We start from the raw sequence: 25,579 nt of genomic DNA, 5'->3' as shown, positions 1-25,579 counted from the left end.
TATCTCATCCCATTTCTCATTTCTTTGACAAAAGACCATAATTGTAACATAGTATGATATTTCAAAGACCTGTTTTCAGGCCATCTTTCACCATCCTCCAATTGGTATTGTGGCCACCATTGATGACAATACCAGTTTAATTAAAGGTCCCCTAGTCATGGGGAGCCTTTCAAATTTAGTCCAATTCTTCAGGATGCATCCTAAGAGAGCACAAAGAGGAACCTCCTTGGAAGCAGTGGAACCCATTTCAGTACTGAAAAAAGAATTTCTTAACCCAACATTTCATAAACCAAAATTCCAGATACAAAACAAGGGAATCTCTTTCCTACATTACTAATACAACACATAGAAACAAACCCATGCTGCAGCGTATCTTTTCTGATGCGTTACGCAGAGCTTAAGCAAAGAACAACTCCAACTGTTTCCTTAAGAGGTGTTGCTTCCCCCCCTTTTCCTCTCAAATACCTCTTTTTCCAATAGCCTTGCACCATGGTGTTGCTTCCCACCCGGCTGCGGGAGAGGGGCTGCTGGAGCCCGGTCAGCCCCGCTTCTCCCCATTGATCTGGGCCAGGCTGTCAGCACAGTCCCACCTAGGTCACCAAAAAAACCTGTTGTCCCAAAAGCAGGATTGTTCACCCGGTGTGCAGTACGCCAATATACGCACAGAGCAGAGGTATATTATTTATTTATTTCCTACCCGTGCAGAGAGAGATGTTCAATGGTAACTCCACAAAGCCAGCACGCTACGCAAAGAAACTACAACATACTTATCTTGTTACAGGATTAGAAAAACCTGCCTAAATTGACACTAATTAGTAATTACCACATTATCTGCTATCGGTTAAAGATATTTAAATTAGCATGCATCCTCCTGGAGGGTGTGGGGGTAATTTGCAGTGTCCTTTAATTGGGTGGGTGGTTGTGATCCCCCCTGCAGCCTTCACCTTCCCCGGTTACTGCCGATTTTTGACTCGAGGTCTCTTTGGCCACCATCACCCAGCCCTGGGTGCGTTCTGGGGCCAGGTGTTTCCCTTTTATCCATCTTTTGCCTCTTCTTCGAGGGTATAGTTGCTAGCAAAGCAATGCAGCGTATTTAGCCTTAAACTAAACAGTGTCTAAGCACCGACCCAAACATATTTCTGCCCCTATAAAGTGGAAAATTCTACTTTATAGATACCAGCAGCCCAGGAGCCTCCCTGCTGCTACTTCGTTTATGTTGCAAAACCAGGATCAGCATGCACTGATCGCCACCCTTTTGTGTGGTGAAGGACGCACCTGGGCGTACAGTTACTGATTTGCAGAAAAAGCCTGGGGCATGGCTTGCTCCCGGGCCGCGTAGGGTTGTTCCGGCTGCGGTTAGGGGCTGGCCGCAGCGGCGGGCGCACGAGTGCTGCACTCCCACGTCGCCCAGGGAGGGAAGGGGGGAAGGCACGCCACGGCACGGCACGGCACCGCCCGGGCGGGCAGCCGCTGTGCGGGTCGGCGGGGGCAGGGCTGAAGGCCCCGCCGGGGGCTGGGCAGGCGGGCGCGGTGCCGCATGCGCAGGGCCGGTGGCGGGTGTTGGGCGGGAGCGGGAGCACGTGTGGCTGCGGCGGGGTCCCTCCCGTTGTCCCGAGCCGGTGCGGCCGCCTCAGGTAGCGCCGGGGCCGCTCCGTGGCGGGGGGAAGGCTGGTACCCGACCCTCGCTCCCGGAGGTTCCCAGGGGCGCGGGTTTGCGCGGTGAGGAGGGGGCTCTTCTCTGGAGGCGGGAAGTCGCAGACGTGCCAGCATTATGGCGCTTCCTCGTGTAAAAAAAAGGGTTTTTTTGCTAAAGAACTGGGTGGCCCTCACTTGGCGGGGGGAAAGGCTGAGGAGAAACGAGGGGGTGAGGCGGTAGGAGAGCAGGAGCCTGTTAAGCAGTGAACCCGTGAAGTCCTGGGGGCCTGTGAGGCGGGTGCATGTACCTTCTCATGGAGGGGAGGAAGAATACCTTAATTTCTATTTTAACTATAGATATCTTGTAATGTTTCAGAGTCTGTTGTCATGGATGGAGACACAGAGTATGATAAAGGTAATGTGAGGTGGCTTTTAAAACAAAAAAACACATAATTTTACACTTGAGAATAATTTTTTTTTTTTCTTTCCCCTCCTTCAAGTTGAAGATGTGGTGGGCAGCCATGTTGAAGATGCTGTAACATTTTGGGCACAGGTGAATTCAGAGAACTATTTTATTTTTAACAGTGGTTTTAAATCTTATCCCCCCCCTACCCTCAGCAAGTTTCTATAGAAGTGAGCATAAATTATAGCATTTGATGTTGGGGAAAAAAAAAGTTACTTTAGATTTCAAATCAGTTATTCTTTTCTGAAATGTCAAAAAGAATTGTTTATTCATCCATTTGAATTGTAGCTGGGTTTTCTTCAGTATTTGGTAGACCCTATGCCAAAAAGTAAATAAATTGGGGGTTAAAAATATTTGCTGTTGACTGAAGACTACTGTAGGAGGCAGTTGGAGCCCTGCTGGGGCTGGATTTCTGCCCCCCGCCCAGCAGTGGAGTGTGTGGGGCAGTTTCAATGAAGCTTGACATGGAGATGGTTCCAAGATGCTTGGTCCTTTCGAATTTTGTGTAGATGGGCAGGAGGGTGTTGGAGGGGGAGTAAGGAAAAGTAAAAACCCCAAAACAATGAGGAGTTTTCCTTAATCTGGAACGTACAGCAGGGAGAGGGGAAAATCCAGAAGGAGTACCAAAACTTGTCTTTTCTGTGTGGTCTGCTGGCTAATTGGTGTGTGTGTGTTAGTCAACAGCTGTGTAGCTTTGAGCCAGTTGGAGGAGGTAATGCTGCTTGTCACGTCCCTAATAGGAATTTCAGGAGGGGGACCAAACTTTAGTCATTCTGTTCATGGAATAGCTTCTTCTAATAAAGGGATTTTTAGATATAATAGTCATAGGTAATTCTCCTTTACGTTCTTACCCTGGCATTCTGAGACTCAGACACAGTGGTTTTAATATTGTAAGGTACAAAAGTTAGGAGTGTACTTCTAAGGTTAACAAGATGTTTTGTTGGACTAGTACTTGCTGCTCTGAACTCTGGATCCTTTCCTTGGAATTATGAGTAGAATGTTGTCTTAAAAAAATGCCATATTACTGGAATTGACCCAGTTTTACAGTGGTTCAGATGCCAAGTTGTAATGGGAAAGACTCTGCTTCTGTCAGCCAAACCAAATCCCCAGTCTTGCATGTAAAGGGAACAAGGGAACAGAGCTGTTGTCTCATTGTATTAAGGAGAGAAAGAAAAAGAATACCAAATACTAAAATATGTGAGGAAGGACTGATAAGATCTGCATACTGCTTGCAGCAGCTGGTAATTAAACTGTTAAAAACATTCGTAGCAAACTTACTCTGGGGTACATTACCTGCCCCTGATCCATTTTGTTAATTTTTGGAAGAAAATGAGAGCAGGCATACAAATGCAACTAAAACCATGAAGATTGAAAGCTTAAGGTGAGCATTACTTGTCTCAACAGCAGTACAACTGTTTTGATTTATTTTTTGGCTGTTATAAGCCATCAAGCATCTATTAAAAGGGACAGTTAATAACTTGTACCCTCTCCCCACATTTCTTAGAATGTCAGTAGATGTAATGACCTCTTGAAATTAAGTTGTGCGCTGGCCGAAGCTTGTCCTCGAGCTAATGCAGTTTTTGGCAAACCTGATTTTAGTAAGGTAAGAAGGTTGTGTATATGTGGAGTTTGTTTTTCACCTGGATGTAAAAGCCTTAATTATATGCAACCATTTTCTTAGGTATTTTCTTGATCTTTGATTATGCTGTGGGTTATATTCTCTTAAGATCTCTTTAAGAAATGCTGGCTTTCTTAAAGAAAACACTTGTTTTGCGAGAGCAAGTTTAAATCTTTCTGCACTTCAGACTTCAGTTAAATTATGCAACCATAGGCTTTTATAACACTCAGGAAATACTACAAGAAGGTAATACACAGAACGCTGAATCCTCTTTTGTTGTCCAGTGTACATTATGGGTTGTCTTCAACAAGAGAGCAATGCTTTTTCAGAGAAGTGATTCTCTGCTCCATTTCAAGAAATGTGGAAGATGTTATAAAAACCTGTAATGTTCAATGTGCTGGACAAAGTCCTCTTAAGGAGATAACAAGGGCATAGTTAATAGCAGTTCTATGACAAGCATATGAAGAGTGATGGCAACTTCTGGTTTTGTGTGTGAACTACTGATGGCTTATTGCAAAGTAAAGTTTAAATAAAATTATTTTTCTGAACTGTGTGTGCAGGTAAATGACCTTTAACATTCCTCTTGAAAAGGAAGAAAACGCACCAACAGCAAACCCAGCATGTTTGTGGTGTGATTGGCCAGTTCCTTTATCAGGCATACTAAGCTATCAGTGTCAATAAAATGTCATAGCAACACATTAACAGAAAAGCCATGTTTAAAATGTGTAAAATGTTGGTGTTTTTCTAGTAGCAAAATTTTCTTTGTGCTACTGTTTTTGGAGTAGAGCATTATGTTTTTGAAGCATTAGGATATATTGTTATGAGAGATAGGATATCAAATGTATTACTTTGTTTTCATACTGCTGTTGGAATATCTGTAGGAGAGTGAAATTAAGATTTGTAATATATTACAAATACCATTTTGAGGTATGCTTATATTTTCAGAATGCTATTCTTGATATTTTTTTCCTAATTTCAGATTTATGGTGGCTGTTTTTCTGAAGATAGATGTTGGTACAGATGTATGGTACAGCAAGTGATCAACAATGAAAAGGCAGGAACCTTTTTTTTTAAGTCTTGAATCATATATCAGTTCTACATGCAGGATGAAACAATAAATGCAACTCCTCTTTTTGAAACTTGCTGTGTGAATGCATTTAAAAACAGTGAATGTACATGTGGGACACAAATTCAAGTAATGTTGAAAAGATCTTTGATGAGAAGACTGGCAAAACATGATGTACTTGCAAAGTGCTGTTTGTATCTTGATAAAGAGATTCAAGAGTGGTAGTTAACGTTATTAAGCAATGTAATTTAATTTCAAAACTTCTGACTGGTGAAAATGGCAACCTTTGTGTGACATGTTAGCACTGATGCAAATCACCTAGAGGAGCTAATCAGCATTAGATGACTGATACAGAAGGCTAGTAGTTCCTATTTAAAATGATAATTTCTGGACAGGTTGGTTGGCATGGAAACATTAGATTGCATGTCTGTCCATTGAAGAAAGTCTTTTATATTGCTTCTTAATTGTAGCCCTTGGAGGGAAAAAAAAGCCAGCAAAGATCTGTTTTGTTACTTCAAGTTTTGTTGCTAAGCTTTTAGACAGATGCCAACATAAGAGATTTCTCTAACTCAGTTTCTTCCTTTCAAGGATGTCTAGGCTTAATAGGGAAGATTCTGATCTCTGCCACATGCATGTGTGTTAAAATGCTTGTATTCTAGTAGTTGTCTGCACGTTTCTGTGGGAGGTTTGTGTAACCTCTGCTGATATATATTTAATATTATTGTTGCAGTGTCAGGTATTGTACATTGACTATGGAAATTCTGAGGTTTTAAATAGATCGGACATAGTTGAAATTCCACCAAACTTGCAATGTCCAAATGTTGCCAAGAAGTACAGCCTCTGGGGACTGCAGATACCAACTGATCAGAATTTAAACATGTTTGACCAGGTGAGCAACAGATTTTGAAGCATTCAGGTGCTGGGATCTCTAAGAGATGCTGCCCAATATCAGCACAGTGTCACCAGGAGGAGTCTTCTAAGAGCTGGATGTTTAACTGTGGAGCCAGGGCACACTGGGAAGGACTGTCTGATCTGTTACCTTGAATATACTCCAGAAACTAAAATGATTTTGTCTAAAAAAACAGTTCAGATTGTGCCGGGGCTGCTTTTTAGAGTACACTTTTGCCATCTTCAGAGCCTTAGGTCTATTTCTGACTGACCAGAGTTCTTCCTGGCACTGAGGAAACAAAGTACTTCTGCTTCTCACCCTTCAGAGGGAGAAATACATCCCTTGGTCACAGAACCTGCAATAAATTCAGTTATGTCAGTGAGCTGCTTGAATACTGTGTGCCTGGGTACTGTACAGACTTGATCAGGAGGGAGAATAGCAGGTGAATGTGAGTGGTAGTAGGAACCCTGTTGTCCCTGGCCAGCAATGAATGTGAAAGACTCAGGAGCTGATGCCAACAGGACTGGTAAAAGCTTTGAGTCCTGCTTAAGTGGCACTGGTGACCATCAGTTGAGTTTTACTGGTGGTGGTCTCCCTTTCCAGGACTTCACTTACAGTCTTAATACCATGCTGCTTCAAGGCTGTCACTGGCACTGCCCGTGATAAACCAGCCTGTGGCTTGGGAGCAGCAGTTGCCAGAGGAGGCAGGAAGCGGCTGCCTTGTCCACGTCCCTCCATCATTTAGCGGAGATCCTGAGACCCCTTGTGTATGGTCTTATCCCTGTCATCTTACTGACGTTGCTTAATGTGACTGCTTAAGACAGGCGAAAATCTCTGTTCCCTTGGGGTTTGGTGTCTGATTTTTTTGGTGGGGTTTTTTTTTTGTGTGTGTGTTGGTGTGTGTGTTCCTTTTTTTTTTTTTTTAAACAGTTCTTGTTGCTTGAGGTAAAGCTTTATTTGCTTACTCTGTGTAGCTTTTCTGCCTCACCCCTTTGGCTCTTAATTTTCAGCAAAACCAGTTTGTTTTCAGAAGTGGTGGGGCAAAAAGGAAAAAAACCAACCTGTTAATAAAAGATAATTTTCTCCCAGGTGTCTTGTGAAGGTCTTGAGTGCATTCCCGAGTCTTTCAAAGCTGTTTTTCTTTGATATTACTAAGGAAATTGATAACTGCCAATTCTGGCATTTCCTGATTTCTAAACGAGTACTTTCAGTAAGGTAGAGTTCCACTAGGTAGATACATGTAATTCATTTGTTGCTATGTTCTATTTCAACTTCTGGACCACTTATTGAAAGGCTGTTAATGTAATAATTAAAATATTTTTTCACTTTATTTTGTATAATACTGTTAAATAGTTGATCTAGTATCCTCTAAAAGACTTGGATAACCTGATTGCCTACTATTGAGAGTTGATGGGACTTTGGACTTGTGTTGCATAAATGATACTGAATTCTTCAAAGCTGAACATTGAGGGAGAACTACTGGTGTTGAAGTCCAATCTGGCATTGACACTGATTAGATCAGGTACAGCTGTAGTTGTACAGATACAGCATTGTTTCAGAATAAATGTGTTAAACATAAGCTTTACCTGTACAACTCTTTGGGTTTTGGTCTTAAACATGCCCTCTTTTTCTTAGAAGAAAGATGGCTGATTTCAGCTAAAATTATTCAGAGGGTACAGAACACAATTTAATTGTATTTTTATTTTACAGGGGAAGAAGTTCTTGAGCAGCCTAGTTTTTGAAAAAGAAATAAAAATACGTCACAAAGCCAGGCACAAAGATGGTACTGTTATTGTCCAGGCAGAATATGAAAAAATAGATATTGGAGAAGAGGTGACCAAGGCAGGGTTCGCTGAAAAATGCATGTCTTCAGGAAGCAGTAAAGATGCGGAAGAGAGAAAAGTAGATGTCATGCAAAACCAAAATCAGAAGATAAAAGTTCCACTGTGGGTGAACAGGTCTGATCACGTGCTGTATAGCATCCCAAGAGGGCGCTTTGACCAAATAGCTGCCAGCTCAAGGAATCAGAATTTTACTGGAAACCCTATGTTTGCCCCAAAGTAAGGCAGTGGGATGTCATAGGAAACTTTGTATGAGTGATCTGGTTAGCTTAGTTGCTGGGATGTGGGTGTATGAGAAGATGGAATTGAGTATCTAAAATAAAAAGTTCAGTTTCTGTCTCCAGCATCAAATAATACTGGTGCTGAATGGAAGGGAAGTCTGTGTGTGCATGCTGTGGTGGTGGGAATTAAGATGTTTATCTGTAGAAAACTGTTCATTATTTACCTCTACTAAAAACTCACTGGGCACAAACATGGAATGTGAAAGTACACTTACCTAGCAGGACAAACATATTTTGGTGGTTTATTTCTGTATGAATGTAACAATGTGTGCATATAAGAAATAAAGCCAGTAATCAGTTTCAAGTAAGCTTTAGGGATAATGGTGTCTCTGCAACTCATAATTACATTGACAAGAGGTGGTGGTAAGTTGGCAGTTACAGTTGTTGTCAGAAATCTTTTTAAAGAGGCTTGTCCTACAGTTGCTAGGATTGCCATGACAACAGGCTGCTGAGAAAAATGTTTGTGGGTGGGAAAGATGGTACTTGGCATTCAGAAAGTTGAGATGGTGTAAGAAGTAATGTTCTCCAAAAAAACTTGTTCAGAATTTGCTAATGTTCCATAATTTGAGCTTCTCAAACATTTTAATGAATCACCTGAGGGTACGCCTTTCCGCATATCAGCATGGTATCTAAATCTGTTTTACAATTAGATCATTTAGGCAAGTCTATTCTGTTAACAAATACTAATATGAAATGAGGTGCTTTTCAAAAAAGTCTAGATTTATTATAAAATGCCTCATCCTGAATCATTTAGATACTCTGATCTGCCCTGTTTTCTGAGTTACAGATATGCTCTGAATTTGATTTTAAAAAAGAAATAGCCTTTTTTTGCACATCACAGGTATTTTTAGGGTGGTATGCCCGGGAACAAAATTGAGAAAGAAAGAAGCTAGTATGTAACCAAAGCCATGCAGGTGAGAATGAAGTTGATGTGGGGTGTAGTGGAGCTTTGTTACTGTACAGTGCTGTCACAGTACTCTGAGACAGATGGCTTCACATCACTCCTTGTCTTTAGAAAAATAACTTTTAGGGTATTGATCCAAAACACTAACCTTAAAGTGTTTTGGCTTATTTAGTAGATAGAAGATTTGAATTACACCTTGACTTTTCTGGGTCTGCAGTGTGGTATTGTAAGATGGTTTTGGATGGGAAAGACTTGAAAGACTGTGAAAACATAAAGTGTTGTCTTCAAATGATGTATTTTTTTCCTTGGTGTTGTCTAACAGTCTTTGTAAAGACTGGCATGGAGAGGAATACAAATTCTGAAGAAGTAAAGCATGATCGTGTAGGTGCTTCCGCAGTCTTTTAGATGTGGCATTCTGTAGTTATTATGGAAATTACAATAGCAGGAAAGAATGCACGTTGTGGTTTTTGGTGGTGTGTTTTGTTTGCTGAGGTTTGTTTTTTTAAATTACTTCCTCTTAATTCATTTTTAAAAGGGAAAAGATGCTAGCTTCTACCTCAGTGCCGGACACCAGCTTGGCACAAATAAGACCAGATCAGAAGCTGTCTGAACAGAAAGAAGTTCTCAGAAGGGAGAATATAAATCTCTTGCAGAGGCAAAAGGAACTAGAACTGAAGGTTCAACAGCTGAAACGTGAACTTCAGGTATGTGGCAATGCGAAGAGGATGCTTCTCTCCTCATTGCAAGTGTTTCTGACAGTGCTTCTGTCTTAGGGTTTCATCATACTGCAGTTCAACTGTGCACTGTTGTTTGGAATACAGAAGGATTAAACTGGTTGAGTGGGGACTTGTCTTGCCCTGGTGCAGGGAGATGCTGTCAGTGTGTGTCAGCATGTGTTTTGCAGCCCAGGTTGGACTCTCGCTCCCCTTGGTGTACGTACTGGCTTGCCACCGTGCTTGGTGCATCTGCTGGTTTGGATCTAGGTGTTCAATTTGGATGCGGAATTTTGCACTTTGTGATTAAAAACATGCTTTGTGTATAAGGATGTAATCCTTGCCTCTTTTCCCACACTAACTTAGTAAGGGAAAGCCAGCTTTCTGTGCGTTGGGCTGAAAACTCCTAAGCATTGCAGAATCATAGCGGCTGTGGAATTTTTAAACTGGGTAAAAATGATTGTTTCCTTAATTGCTGCTTAATAGAAAAGATACTTGTTGTTATTTCCAGGGGAAGTTTCTAGCACTATCTGAGAAGTTACTGATAGGCTTAAAAATGCTGTGAACAGTTTTTAAGGGTGGTAAACAGCAGTAGTAAGAAGAGATTGTGAGGAAGGATGTTATGTTTGCATGAATTCAGAAAAATGTTGTGCAAACTCTTATCTACAGATATGAAAGGAAAATCTCCCATTGTGTAAATACCTTTGACACACACACACCACACCACACCCCACACCCCCCAAACCTGAACTTGCACACAGCTGTTTCCTTTTTCTTTTTTTGTGGAATAAAACTGCTCATCAACTACTCATACTTCGCTACTCAGTTACCCCTATCTAGAACACTCGTGTTTCTACATGGACTAACCTGTCATGGCACAGATTCTCAATTAACTGAAGATAGGATATTTGTGCACTTCTATGCAAAATAAATTAACAAGCAACAGAATACACATCTGCAGCGAAGAAAAAATACTTGAATGCAAGGAATTTTTAGAAGCATTTCTTGTCTATAGTCTGAAGATTTTTTTAAAAACCTGTTTTCTACAAATTTTAATTACTTTTTTGTGTTGAATGCAAGTAAATTGCTTTAAAAGAAAAAGTGGTGGATATTCTTTTAAGTAAGAAAATAATTGCTCCGTGCTAAAAACAATATGGTAGGCAATGATTTGTTCTAGAAGGGTGATGTGTGGTGGTGGCTTTGAGGGGTACTTAAACACCCTGCAGTCATGAGACTTTGGATGCTTATCTGCAAATACGAAACTATGTAAATCCTTCTGTGTTTGTTTTTTGTTTGTTAGTGTTTTGGGTTTTTTTAATATAATACGTAGCAAGTCTGAAAGGCAAGACTGTGTTTCATTACCTAAAGTGGTGTTTATAAAAGCATCTTTGTGGTATGAGAGCAAGAGCTTTTAAATTTAGGTTGCCCCTCAGGGAATATAGCCTGATGTGATGTGTGGGCTTTTTTTTGGGTCAAGAATATTCCTTATTTTGTCTTAAGAACATTCCTTGTAGGAAGGTCAGGATGATTGTACATACAGTTCTTGTTTTGCTGTACCATTTTGAGGTGTGGTAGTTATGAGAGTAAGGAGTTTTATGAGGTCCTGGACTTCATTTCTCTGAACTAATGGGTAGAAATTTTTCAGCAAGGAAAGAAAAAATTCCACGTTGTCTAAAGACTTGCTAGCAAATGGGGAGTAATCGAAGAAATACACTTCAACACATCACTACTGAAATGAGAGGAAGGAAATGAACCATTAACCTCTAAGAAGCTATTAAATAAAATTATTCTCTTTGGTTTGTATGTTTTTCTAGGCATTTTGTTAGTGTTTTGAAGAGGGCCAGCTCTGTGTGTGTGTTTTCACCTCTAGTTTTCAGAAGTCTAAATTACACTGCATGTTAGTAACCCTGGCTGTCTGTTGTGACTGGTGATCTATCTTTACTTCTCTTTGCTGAAACACTGCTCCAAAAATGGTAAATAATTCAGAGACAGAAGGAAGCATCTAGGAAAACTGCCGAAAGTTTTGAGGAAACCCTACGTACTTGCATTGGAACGAAAATGAGAAGTTTGGCTGCTAAGGTGAAGGCATTGAAAGAAGTTAGGTATGTATTTTTTTTTTCTAAAATAGTACTATTTATCATTGCTCTGTTTATCTTTTGAAGTCTTGCATACTTTTTTGTTTCCCAAAAGTTTTGTTTTGTTAATTTTCTAAGAAAAACAGTTTTGTATACAGAGGGGAGAGCACTTCCCAAAAGCAGGGCTGAAACCTGAGCTTTTTGGAAGCTCACATTGCAGTTTGTGTTCCCTGCTTCTCAGTGTTTATTCACTTCTGCTCCTTTACCATAGCTGTTGGAAAAAGAGCTTTCAATGCCATCTTCAAGAAGATGCTAATTAGTAAATGGAGGTGGTTGTTCAAAGTAACTGGGTAGTCAGAGTTCCTTGGATATCTGTCTTGCTGTGAGAGGTGTATATCTCTTTGGGTAGTCCAAATTACCCTTCTAATTTTAAAAGAAGAGATAAAGCTGTAGTGGGAAGAAGACTTGAAATAGAAATGACCATCAGCTCCTTTAAGAAGGAATGTATATATTGGTATATGTGTTTGTGGAAGATGAGTAAAAAAAAAAAACAAACACAAGCAAGGAAGGAAATAGGACAAAAGGGAAATAAAGAGCAGGAGGGAATTTCCATGTACAGCCTCATCAATACTGAGGTATAATAAATGTATTCTTGGTCCTTCCTCCTTTCTCAAAAAAACAAAACACCCCCCCCCCCCAAAAAAAAAACCCCCAAAATAACAGCTGAATGAGACAAACTGCTTCTGCTACCTTTTGAAAGAAACTAAATTATTAACCTGGCAGGTGCTATCCCAAAATTCTTATGTTCAGGGGGTCTGAATAGCATTGATTTTTAGACTGCTTGAGTTCTGGAAAAAAGTCCTGATAAAGTGTTGTTTCCGCCTTACAACTTAGGCACACAAATAAGAACAGTTGTTTTGGGGAGCAGCTCTCACAAGCCATAAATGTGGTTACAGAAGGATGTCTCGCTGTTCCGTGTTCCTTGGGCAAATTGCAGAAGATTTGGACAGAGTATGACTTGGCTCAAGAGAGGATTCAGTTGTGCAGAAATGTGGTAGGTTAGAATGATTCTTTTTTTCTCAAGAGCTATAACTTAACAGCTATTGACAGAGTGTTTTAGTCTTACAAGTGTAGCTGGATAGCATGAATACAGCATGGAAACATCTATCCTTTGCTAGATAATGTCAGAGGCTTTGCTGCCTTTGCCACAACTGATGTATTTGTGGAGTGTTATTTTTTTTTTTGTGTTAAACCTAGACTTTTTGATGCCCTTGATTTTTTGTAAAGAAGTATGAGGAAATAAGAACATGGTAGCTAAAAGATTTCTGTTTTGTAATAGTTAGAAATGGCTTCAGCTGTGCAGCTGCAATGTCTGTCTCTAAAACCTTTTACTAAAGCAGCATGTCACTACTTAGTACATGCTTCCCTCATATGGGGAGGTGTAGGGAGAGCCGTGTGCAAATGCAGTGGTATAGGAAGATGGACTTGTATAGGGGAAAGCTGCCATCTAGTGCAACTTCTGTGCAACCACAGATCTGAAAAAGCCTGCCTCAGTGTGCAGACATGGCTGTGTTGATGAGGCTGGTGATGTACTGTGTCCCTCATGTGTGGCGATGCTTTTGGGAACGGGAGGGTTCCCCAGTGTGTGGTGGGCATGTGGTAAGGCAGGGAAGGGGTGGCAGTTGTGTGTCTGGGAGAATGACAGCAAATATGTTGTGACTATTTTCAAGTATGACCTAAAACATTTCAAACACCTTTGCATAAGAAGTATCACTGTGTTACGCTGAATTTAACAGCTCATGAAATGGACTAGAAGTTAATGAGCCATGAGGAGAAGGCAAGTTCTGTTTTCGTTGCTTGTGCAGGGAAAAGTATTAAAACATCTATAGCATGGCATATGTTTGCCATAGGTGAAAAGAAATTATTTTGTTTACAAAAACTAAGTCAAATGTTTAAACTTGACAACAGTAAGTTAAGTGTTAATAAGCAGATGATACTTTAGTGTTGCATCTTGTATAAGACAGTAACGTGTAGAAGAATAGCTAGGTTGTGAGGTACCCAGGAGGCAGCGCTGCTTAGGGATTCACTTGTACAAACTTTCCTTGGGTGAATTCCTGATCCCACGTAAAATAGCAGCAGTTGCAGTTTTCTGGAGATTGCATGGGATGATTGAGCTCAAGTGCGTCCACAAGCCGTGTCTGCTGTAGTTCAGCAAGTAAAGCAAAACCATCTTAGAACTTGTTTTCACCCCATCATCCAGTTGTGCTTTGACTCAGAGGGAAAGAAATCTCTTAACGTGGACAAGTGTTAGGACAGGTGCAGACACAGTGGTGTGACTGTGGAGTCTCAGTGTTTATTCAGTAGAGATGATTGCTTTGGTGTCATTCAGGGGGCAGTGTGTATGAGGTTTTTTGTGGGTTTGTTTTTTTTTTGAGTTGCCAACCCCAGCAAGCAGCATTCTTCCATGAGAAACATCATGAAAAGAAATTTCATTCTTGAAGAGTGCTTGAGGTTTTTCTGATGGACTAATTTGGAATATGTTAGACAATCTGAACGTTGTCATCCGTTTCAGTCATGAACGGCTAACAATGAAGTAACATCTGCATGATGTGTTGTAGTGTGTTACCCTGCCAAAATATTTGAAGTACTGCTCTATAGCAGACTGTTTAACTCTGCTTAATCTGTCAACTTAGCTGTCAAAAATGGTTTTACTAAGTTATTTTTTTCTGTTCAGTTGCCTAAACAATGTGCTCTTTCTTTAACCGCCCTGGAGTGCTGATGCCCTCTCTCACTGTCACAAGCCTCATTTGTTTGTAAGCTCCTGGGGGTGAACATCTTGTCTTGCTTTGGGGGAAACCTAATGCATCTTAAATGCAGTATGTCAGTGATAAGAGGAGGATGAGGGAAAATGTGGGTCCCCTCTGGAATGAAATGGGTGACCTGGTTACCCAGGATATGGAGAAGGCTGAGGTACTCAATGACTTCTTTGCCTCAGTCTTCACTGGCAAATCCTTGAGCCACACTCCCCAGGTCGCAGAAGGCAGGGACTGGGAGAATGCAGAACCACCCACTGGTGGAGAAGATCAGGTTTGAGAATATCTAAGGAACCTGAAGGTGCACAAGTCCATGGGACCTGATGAGGTGCATCCGCAGGTCTTGAGGGAGCTGGCAGATGAAGTGGCCAGGCCACTCTCCATCATATTTGAGAAGTCCTGGCAGTCTGGCGAAGTTCCCGCTGACTGGAAGAAGGGGAACATAACCCCCATTTTTAAGAGGGGTAAAAAGGAAGACCCAGGGAACTACAGGCTGGTCAGTCTCACCTCCGTGCCTGGCAAGATTATGGAGCAGACCCTCCTGGAGACTATGCTCAGGCACATGGAAGATAAGGAGGTGACTGGTGACAGCCAACACAGCTTCACTAAGGGCAAATCATGCCTGAAAACTTGGTGGCCTTCTATGATGGGGTTACAGCGTCCATGGATAAGGGAAGGGCAACTGACGTCATCTACCTGGACTTGTGCAAGGCATTTGACACTGTCCCGCATGACATCCTTGTCTCTAAATTGAAGAGACGTGGATTCGATGAATGGACCACATGGGGATAAGGAATTGGCTGGATGATCACACTCAGAGTTGTGGTCAATGGCTCAATGTCCAAGTGGAGAATGGTGACGAGTAGTGTCCCTCAGGGTCAGTACTGGGACTGGCGCTGTTCAACATCTTTGTCGGCGACGTGGACAGTGGATCAAGTGCACCCTCAGCAAGTTTGCTGACGACACCGAGCTGTGTGGTGTGGTCAACACGCTGGAGGGAAGGGATGCCATCCAGAGGGACCTTGACAGGCTGGAGAGGTGGGCCCCTGCGAACTGCATGAAGTTCAACAAGGCCAAGTGCAAGGTCCTGCATGTGGGTCGGTGCAATCCCAAGCACGACTATAGGCTGGGTGAGGAATGGATTGAAAGCAGCCCCGAGGAGAAAGACTTGGGGGTATTGATTGATGAGAAGCTCAACATGAGCCAGCAGCGTGCGCTTGCAGCCCAGGACACGGTTGGCTTTCTGGGCTGCATCAAAAGAGGTGTGACCAGCAGGTCAAGGGAGGTGATCCTGCCCCTCTACTCTGCTCTTGTGAGACCCCACCTGGAGTACTGCGTCCAGCTCTGGGGGCCCCAGTACAGGAGAGACATGGAGCTGTTGGAGCAAGTCCAGAGGAGGGCCACGAAGCTGATGGGAGGGATGGAGCACCTCTCCTATGAAGACAGGCTGCGAGAGTTGGGGTTGTTCAGCCTGGAGAAAAGGCAGCTCCAGGGAGATCAGTTTCTGAAGGGGGCGGCTTACCGGTTTCTGAAGGGGGCCTACAGAGGAAAGCTGGTGAGGGGACTGTTTATGAGGGAGTGTAGTGACAGGACAAGGGGTAATGGGTTTAAGCTGAAGGAGGGTCGATTTAGATGAGATGTTATAAATAAATTCTTTATTGTTACGGTGGTGAGGTACTGGAACAGGTTGCCCAGAGAGGTTGTGGATGCCCCCTCCCTGGAAGTGTTCAAGGCCAGGTTGGATGGGGCTTTGGGCAATGTGGTCTAGTGGAGGGTGTCCCTGCCCACAGCAGGAGGGTTGGAACTAGATGATCTTTGAGGTCCCTTCCAACCCTAACCATTTTATGATTCTATGAAATATCACAGGCACGAGTAAACGCAGTAAAGTTTGAGTGTAGTGTAAAAGGCATTACTTCAGTTTTCATTGTCTATGCTTTCTTAGTTGGTTTATGCTGGTTTAACTGGGTCTCTCCTGGATACTGTCACAAAAATGAAGATGGGCAACTGGAGCATTTGTTCTTAATAAGGTATTTATGTAATGTATATCTTGGAAACATAAGATGATAATCAGTGACCTGAGGTAGTACTGGGTCATGGTGTATATGAAAATAACAAAGATGGTTCTTCTGGAGTGGAAATGCTTAAAAATATATTCAAAACTAATCATAGAATTTGATGTAAATTTTGTGTCCAAATAGGAAGGTAGTGGTGCTGATCACTTAACTAGCTTTCCTATGGAATGTTACTGAGAGGATGGCAGCTTTACAGATGAAAAACCAGGGAGAATTAGAAGTTCCTCTGATTGCAGTGTAGGCAGATAATCATAGCAATAGGGTGTAATACAAATACTGACTTTCAGACACTGTACATAGTGTTTTATGGATGTGTTGCTTAATTTATGATTTTGATTTAGAAACTTATTGGAGACTGTAGTGTACATATTTGGTATTTTTTTGTGGGAAAGATGCAAAAATAATCATGCCAGTGTTTAAAAAAGGGGAACTCAGTTGCTCATTTAAAAAAAAAAAAAAAAAAGGAGGAGGGTGGGATAAAAAGAGCAGAGCCATTTAATGAGGATGCTGGTGCCAGAGCTAGCTTTAGCCATTCCATATATCGCAAAGCAGTAACTTGCATTAAAGGGAACTGTTAAACTGCTGTTTCTGCAGCAGTTTTTCCCCTTCTTAAATAAGTTATCCCAGAGACGCTACCACCATCGCTGATGGGCTTGGCCTTGGCCGGTGGCGGGTCTGTCGTGGAGCTGGCTGGCATTGGCTCTGTCAGACACAGGGGAAGCTTCTAGTAGCTTTTCACAGAAATCCCCCCTGTAGCCTCCCCACTACCAAAACCTTGCCATGCAAACTCAATACAAAAGCAGACTATTAAAATTCTGTGTACTTAATCCTCTGTGAAGTTATCTAACAGGCTGTATCAGACCCCTGAACTGTTGCATGTACTCAAATGGCAGACATTGGAAGGAGACTTGGCCTGTGGGGCTCCTGAGCTGTCTCTTGAGTTCCTGGATCGTCATTTAGTCATGTATAGACTCTTAAATTTACTCTAGTGCTTGAACTGGTATTAACTGGAGTTTGGTTGTCTGGTTGAATCTTCTACTATGTTAAGTCACTTTTGCTCTAGTTTTTGAAGTAATATTCTGTAGAAATCTTGTTTTGGAAAGTGTTCTTTATGACAAGAGGTCCTTATTCCTTTTTTGCAGTGCATTATAGTAGTCTTTTATGTACTGGCTCCTGTCTTATACAGGAAAAACAGCAGGAAGTCTGTAAAAATAGTTTGTGCTTTGGGTCACCAGAGATGCCCCAAAAGTGCAGAAGCGCCTATTAAATATTTTGTTGTTGTTTCATGTTTTTAAGTGCTGAAGCAATATGTTGTGTTCACCTTCTATAGGACAACTTAATCCACTAATTTTTATTATCCAGCCCACTAATGTCTAGCTGAATTACAACACCTGTTCAATTGTTAATCTAAGTTTTAAAGCAGTGTATGCTGTAACTTGGGGTTTTATTTTTAGTTGGAGTTTGTCCATCTTTCAGTTTCCAACCATTGGATCTCATTCTGCCCTTGTTTGTTACAGGCAAAAGGTTTCTAGTCTGTCTTCTGTGGACATTTACAAACTTCAAAGATTTCACTGGATAAACTGAATTCAAAACCACTCCTGAACCTGTGTTTGTGTATACATATGTATATTACAGATATATATTGCTTGATAGTAGGAAGTGTTCATTTGACTGTTCTTTGGCTCCATGTGAAACTGGTATTAGTTTTCTGTTTCTTTACTAATTGCATTCCACACCAGACTTTTCCAGATTTTTTTTTTTTCCTTGGGGTGAAGAACACGTCAGGACAGTGTGTTACAGCTAGTTCAATCATCTTTTTTATTTTTTGAGAGGAACGTAGAAGGGAATGGCAAATATTTACAGTGGGTCTGTAAAGCTGTAGTTTGGTCTTCTATGTTCATATATATTTTCATATCTCTATGGGCATGTTGGGTTAAATCACTGAAAATAACAGTGCAAACATCTTCCGAGTAGAGATTTCTAGCTTCCTTCATCCATTTTGAAAGGTTTGTTTTTTGTGAGGCTATTAGATACCTTGGCTGATATGAATGTGGGGTTCCTTTCCCATTAGCAGAACTAATCCTGCCAGTCATTGAAGAGAAACTTTGTTTCTAGAAAATTATCTTTGGTTTAATGATCTTACTGCGGATAATCAGGAGGGAGTTTACAGGTCACCTGTCTCTCCTGCTAGAAGGCAAGGAAAAAAAATTGTTAAAAGGATTATTTTTATTCTAGATTATTCTTTTCCAGCAAGAAATCTTTTGCAATCTGCCTTTGTGGATGTAATGTGGCATGTATGGAAGTGTGGATAATCCAAATTCTAATTTCTGTAATACAATAAAAACTGCAGGACAGCTAGGACATTTTAAGATTACAGTGGCAGTTAGTACTCCCACTGTTATCAACAGTCATGCAGAAACTGTTTCTTTAGTTTTCTGATAATGTAGTCATATTTTTAAACTGTGAAGGATGCAGTTTTTATGCAAGGTGGTCACGTCATAGGAGTAGAGGTTAAAAACAAAATTTGCTTTTTAATTAATTCCTAATCAGGCATGTGTTGTGCTATTCATACTTTGCAAGGATTAATGCTTTTTTTGTATCACTTTCCATGTTGTGTGTGTGGTGTTGGGGTGTGAGTTGCTGACTGACTTTTCCTTTCGCATAGAATGAAAGAGATGAATTGATTACTAAGAGAAATGAGGTGCAGCAGAACTTGTATTTGGCAGCGGAAGAATTAATTTTGGAAGTGGATCAACTGCCCCTCTCTGAGCGCTCAAGAACATTACAGGTAAGGAGATTGCTTTTATCAGTATTGATTCTGAAACACTGAGGACCTGTGGAGGATATTTCTTAAATGTTTTATAGTTGGAGACCTCAACAGCAGCAGATGAAGCTTTAGATAACACTTCCGAGTTAAGTTGTACATCTGACACCTGTAGTTCTCCAGTGTTAATTGTGATCCTGGTCTCCTAGATGTTTTGTTTCTAGAGGCAAATTATTAACTAGATACTGGATTAGACCAACAGCTTTTCTCTTATGGTACCGTGTTTGGTGACTAGCAAGACTTCACAAAGCAGAGAATATTTAGTAGATGATGGGTGTTAATGAGAGAACCTACAATTAAAAAGTCAGTGCATTTATGCTGTAAATTGTGGCAGTGGGTTTTGCTGTTCACAGATTGGTAGGGCTTGGAAGGGACCTCTGGAGATCATCTAGTCCAACCTCCCTGCTACAGCAGGATCACCTTCCTGCTGAAGGTTCCACAGGTTCCACAGGGTGGCGTCCAGGCAAGTTTTGAATATCTCCAGAGAAGGAGACTCCACAACCTCTCTGGGCAGCCCGTCCCAGTGCTCGGTCACCCTCAGAGTGAAGAAGTTTTTCCTCATGTTCGGATGGAACTTCCTGTGTTCCAGTTTGTGCCCATTGCCCCTTGTCCTGTCACCGGGCACCATTGAGAAGAGTCTGGCCCCTTCCTCTAGACATCCACCCTTTAGATAGTTATAAGCATTAATGAGATCCCCTCTCAGTCTTCTCCAGGCTAAACAGCCCCAGCTCTCTCAGCCTTTCCTCATACGAGAGATGCTTCAGTCCCCTCATCATCCTTGTAGCCCTCCGCTGGACTCTCTCCAGTAGTTCCCTGTCTGTCTTGAACTGGGGAGCCCAGAACTGGACACAGTATTCCAATGTGGCCTCACCAGGGCAGAGTAGAGGGGGAGGATAACTTCCCTGGACCTGCTGGCTACGGTCTTCTGAATGCACCCCAGGATACCGTTGGCCGCCTTGGCCATGAGGGCACACTGCTGGCTCATAGAGAGCTTGTTGTCCACCAGGACTCCCAGGTCCTTCTCTGCAGCTCTGCTTCCCAGCAGCTCAACCCCTAACCTGTATTGATGCTTGGGGTTATTCCTTCCTAGGTGCAGGACCCTACACTTGCCCTTACTGAATTTCATATGGATCCTCTCTGCCCAGCTCTCTAGCCTGTCCAGGTCTCAATGAATGGCAGCGCAGCCTTCTGGTGTGTTGGCCACTGCTCCTAGCTTAGTATCATCAGCGAATTTGCTGAAGGTACACTCTGTCCCCTTGTCCAGGTCATTGATGAATATGCTGACTAGGACTGGACCAAGAACTGACCCTTGGGGCACACCACTAGATAGAGGTCTCCAAATAGACTCTGCGCCGCTTATCACAACCCTCTGGTTGGATTATGTGCTTTCCTAGCCCTTTCTGTTAAGTTGGCTGTGTATTCTGGACTAGTGTAGCAAAGTGTAAAATGCTTAAAGCACTTTTTTTAAGGTGAGAGTTAAACACTACAGAAGCACATATTTACGCAAAAATTCTCTTTCCCTCTCAGCCAGCCTTCCCTCTCAGCCAACCCAACAGCAGAAAGTGGGGAAATAGATGGGGAAATAAGCTCTGTAGAGGCAGTAAGAACTTTTGAAGATGACTTTTCCGATAGAAATAATACCAATCTGGTGTTACTGGCCTTTGCTATTAGAAATAATTTATTTTCTTCTTTTTAACTTCAGAAATATTACTTGCTTTTATTTTGACTGTGCAAGTCTGTGTGGAGAGGGGAAGAGATTGGCTGTAGTTTGACGGCTTGTCTGTACAAATTTCCCGAGATGCATTTGACCGCACGTGTATGAGATTACATTCTTACGAAAAATCACCAAGATTACAGGCTGCACGTAACTTTGTATAAGGTTTGAGCAGCATTAATAAATCAAAGCATTCACATTTTCATGGAATTACTAACTCAATTTCTAATAGAATTATTTTTCAATGCCATTCAAAAAAATGTTTTGATACACTTATGTTTTGGTTCTATTCTGATATGCAGATTGATGTCTAATTAGAAAAGGTATTGAATGGTAGCACTTCATGGCTTTCTATCACTGGAGGCCCTGTGTGGATCCTGCTCCTTCAGACAGAGGAAAGTTGTGGTGTGGTGTTGTGCTGTGTGGATTTTTTTTTTTTCTTTTCTATTTTGTAGTTGGGTGTTTTTTGTGTGTGTGTGTGTGTTTTAAAGGTTATGCTTTGCTAATCCACTAGGTGGTAGGCATTAAGCATCTTCTAGATAGTTGTACTACAGTGAAATTTTAATAGTGTTTTGAAAATATTTGAAGGGGTACTGAAATGCTGCTAGATGTGTTAAGTGAATTTTGGGCTTTTGCCAAAAATTGGTGGTCCTCTCTTGTATTTGGAGCTAGAAGATCAAAATAGTTTTCCCAAGTAGGGAAGCAGAAATAAGTTTTTACCAAATATCACTGAGCACCTAGTTTGCAGTTTTATAGAGCTGAAGAGGTCATGCTGTGCTGTCCTAGAGAAATGAATATTTTTCTAGTGTCTCTCAGAACAGGAGCTTGGGAGCTAATGCCCCTTTCATTGAGGCTGTGTATTGCATACTTCTCATCTGACTTATGTTTTATACCTTCTGGTGAGAACTGTTGTTGGCCTCAACCACAGACAAATTCAAAACAGCTTCAGCTGCAGCTGGCCCAACTGACTGGGACCGAAATATACAGTTGGTGAACTCCATGCTTTCCAAGTGATAATACTGCATTGGTGAAGAGGAAAGCCGAGAGTGTGGGTGTACACTAAGTTACTCTCAAATGAGCCCATGCATAGCATGTAGTAGCTTGTTCTGCTCCCTTTGAGTTACTGCACTTAGAGATAGTGACTAGGACAAGTGCATGTAGGCCCCTGAGCCGTCTTCATATGGTAACTTGTTATCCTTCGGGAGCCTGCTTCTGTATCCATATGCTGGTGAAGTTGCTAATGTTCTAGGGAAATGTGTTTATGGTACGAAAAATAAATGGGAAGAAATAGGACTTGACTTACAGAATTCTTTCCTTGAGGACAGCCTGATGGAATGCGTGCATCCTTTTGGTGTGACGAGTGCTATTATTTTTGTAACCAGGGTGTGATATTGGATGTGAAACTGCTACTGAGCACTTTTCTCAGTTCTATTACTTACTTTTGACTGCTGTGAAATGGGCTGACTTTTCTCTCCTTCCTTCAGACTGCGCTGTTTGAACCTGACTTCTGCTTTGCCATGCCGTTTTCTGTCCATGTGTATCTTCGTGTATTAAAATCCAGCTGTTCAAAAAAGAATGTGAGAAAAATCTGTTGTGCACTTGAATAATTTAAATAGCCTACATAAATTTAGCAGAAACCTCCTTCTTTGTATTTGCTTATAGACAAACGTGTTTGTGCAAAGCTCATGTCACGTGGTTCAATTGGAAATTGCTGTGTTAATCTGTTGTACTAAATGAATGCTGTTCATTATAGTAACCATTTTCATGAAATTAGTTTTAGAATTTTATAAAATACTGTTTGGTGGTTTGGTTTTTTGTTTGGTTTGGAGTTTTGGGGGGTTATGTGGTGGTGTTTGTTTTGTTTTGGGTGGGTTTTGTGGTGACTGTATTTAGCTAGTTGTTATGTGAGGAACAACTTATGCATTTGGCCCCAGTTTGAACTTTTGCTGCACAGTTAAAGACGTAGCATCATCTTGTGTAGTTCTACAAAATTGGTCGAGCTCACTTCCTCGCCTCTGTTGTACCTGCAGCCCTCAGCAAGGGAAGTTCATTGCTGCCACGTTCTGGCCTGTGGTGTTAGTGTCAGACACTCCGTTCTACTCTGTTACGTTTGGTTGTTCATATGACCCGTTTCAAGTGTCTGAAAGGCTCCTGACAAGTGACTTAAGTTCTGTCATATTGCTTTTTCCATAGTACTGGCTGTTGAGTCTGAAAGGTTGCAAAAATGAGAACTTCAAGAGTAGGAGAGAGACGTGTTCTGGTGTTTTTCTTCATCTACATGAGCTAGGGGTTGTTTGGGAAGGTCTGTGATATTTAACTCAAGTATCAAATATCCCTCAACTTAAATTAACTCCAGTATCCCTCAAATGTTCTGGGATTGGAGAAAAGAAAAAAGCTATATATATAAGCAAACTGTCAGCAGCCTTTATTAGGGTTTCTTTAGCCATCTTGGTGGGCATTATGTGGATGGATTTTGAAAGCTGAAGGATGCTATTTATTACAAAAGCACACGTTCATCCAGCCAAATCCCACTGATGAGGGAGAATTTTCTCTTTCGAACTGCGAACACCAATGTAGCTCTCAAGTATTTTTCAGCATGGGACTTTCCACCCAGGAGCACGGAAGGCTGCTTTCTATCAGGATGTTGTCTCCATTGGTATTTGACTGATACACTCCTCCCTGACTCTGCTTGTTCTTCAGGTTGTTTGACAGAACACCCTTTGAAAAGTGATTTATGTTTGCCCTGAGCTTTAACCTTGATGCCTTTCCCTTATATGTAGCACTTCAGTTTGTTTTCCAATACAAGTCAAAAGGAGATGGACCCTGTGCTTTATATATTGCAGAATATTTGGCTTTTAGATGGAAATAGAAGTTTCTGGACTATAAAACTCATTTCAGAGGGCCTTCAGCTGTCAGACATAAGTAATTGCTGTTCCATCTAGGAATCGTTGTGATGACAACGGTGTATCAGAAGAGATTTGACTCGTGACTTTTGAAGGGAGGTGTCAGTCCAGAAGCATTCCTTAGGTATCTGGCTGCTCACCTTGTTTCTTAGCACAAGTTCATTTTGTTTTCTAAATTTGAGCAGCTCTATGAGGAGCATTATAAACTGAACGCCATTTTCCTCTTTATTCTGATGAGTATGACTTTAAAGCCCAATCCGTAGGGAAGATGAAACGAGAATACAAATGACTTTTTATGAGCTGTTAAGCTTTTTTGTGGTGTCTTTTCCCTCCATGTTTTGGAGGGAGAAATCAGACTGTATGATCTCTGTGTGAGATCCTTTTTTCTGTTGCATTTTCTGGTAGACATGCTACCTTTAGATCTGAAAGTGGAATATAAAATATACTTTGCTGGGTATAGAAAGAGGCTTTTGTAGTAGAAATAATTTTATGCCAGCAGGTAGCGCTAACTTTTTCTGTGTTAAATGTCTTGATTTTTATAGATAGTACACTGTCCCAAAGTTGTTCTGGTTTGCAAACCTGTTTTTGTTTGATGCATTTGATGTACAGGAGCTGTCTACTTCTCTGGAGATGGTGTATGGTCAAGGTTCCGAAGCAGATGATTCTGAGGAGGTATTTCAACAGTTCTTTAAGTGGAAGAGTGTTAAAATGAAGAAATTTATTTGTGTCAGAAATGATACGGACACAGCTCTGCAAATTCTTGCTGACTGGTTCAGTGGCATCTTAAAGGTAAGGTGAACAGCCAGTCTTTCCTGTTGGTGAAAAAGATGAGGTATGACACTGTCTAACTGGGCTTGTGAGCAGTAGGCATTAGTAGGGATGACTACCTGTGGCAGGGAGATTGTGCATGTGAGCAGTGGCTCTAAATGACAGTGTCTCAATGCAGAGGGAAGGGTAATGCACTGAGGAACGGAGTGTTGATTTACCTTTATTCTTAGTGTACCTTTGCGGTGAGTCAGAGTTTATGCTTTCTTATGAAAGGACATCTTTTGTGTAAAGATCAGTACCTTTATGCAAGTATAAATTTTGTATGGGTGTGCTCTATCACTCATTGTGTGACTGAAATGCTTTAATCCTTTCCAGCAGCCTTTGGATAGAAAGACTTCAGATTTTAAAAGGCTTGAGTTCATCAGTGCTGCTGAAAGAGGTGATGAAAGATCACTGCTAAGAAGAAACTAATCTGATTTGACATGATCTAGGTAGAGGTTGCAGACAAATACATAATAGACTTTTAACTCATTGAAATGCTGAGTGTGGAGAATTTATACAAATAAATTGTCCACTGCCATTTGCATGTCCTGCAATATTTTTCTGGAATACCATTCTATTTGCATTGTCTCACTCTGAGCTGTAGGAGGTTTGGAGCATTGAAGTTAAATGGGTTTTATTTATCTTAAAATGAGATGGATGGTGGAAGTGGGTTACCATCCATTGAGTTCTGCTTGTAAAGCAAGTGCAAAGTAGGGAGGTAGCTTTGTGGCTTTCCTGTCTCTGTGCTTAATATCTATGTTCTTGCTCAGTTTAGGACTGTTAATCTTCCTGGGAAGACTGTAAACTGCTCTCCTACCATTCCTGCAGGCCCAGCTTCCTTGACCTCCTCCTTGTTGCACTTGTGTGTAAATGTTCTCAGTTTGTGTCAGCATAACCTTCCTTCCCATGTGAATTGTGCATAATCCACAAGGGTTGTCCCCTTTCATAGTGAATAGGT

The 25,579-nt window shown here is 41.4% G+C and overlaps 1 protein-coding gene across 1 annotated transcript in view; it reads left to right on the top strand.

Moving 5' to 3' along the window:
- Positions 1-1,574: 1,574 nt before the first annotated feature.
- Positions 1,575-25,579, top strand: part of STK31 (serine/threonine kinase 31) — a 42,636-nt gene continuing 18,631 nt past the window's right edge. Inside the window, 12 exon segments of the mRNA XM_075746013.1 lie at positions 1,575-1,634; positions 2,012-2,050; positions 2,136-2,188; positions 3,603-3,701; positions 4,696-4,770; positions 5,513-5,671; positions 7,382-7,731; positions 9,233-9,401; positions 11,397-11,512; positions 12,380-12,539; positions 19,036-19,158; positions 24,421-24,600. Of these exon segments, the coding sequence (XP_075602128.1) occupies positions 2,023-2,050; positions 2,136-2,188; positions 3,603-3,701; positions 4,696-4,770; positions 5,513-5,671; positions 7,382-7,731; positions 9,233-9,401; positions 11,397-11,512; positions 12,380-12,539; positions 19,036-19,158; positions 24,421-24,600 (1,512 nt within the window). The 5' untranslated portion in view covers positions 1,575-1,634; positions 2,012-2,022.

This window comes from Balearica regulorum, chromosome 2 (assembly GCF_011004875.1).
Source record: "Balearica regulorum gibbericeps isolate bBalReg1 chromosome 2, bBalReg1.pri, whole genome shotgun sequence".
NCBI lineage: Eukaryota > Metazoa > Chordata > Aves > Gruiformes > Gruidae > Balearica > Balearica regulorum.
The sequence above is the reverse complement of the archived record's forward strand: the minus strand, read 5'-3'. Positions and strand labels throughout refer to the sequence as shown.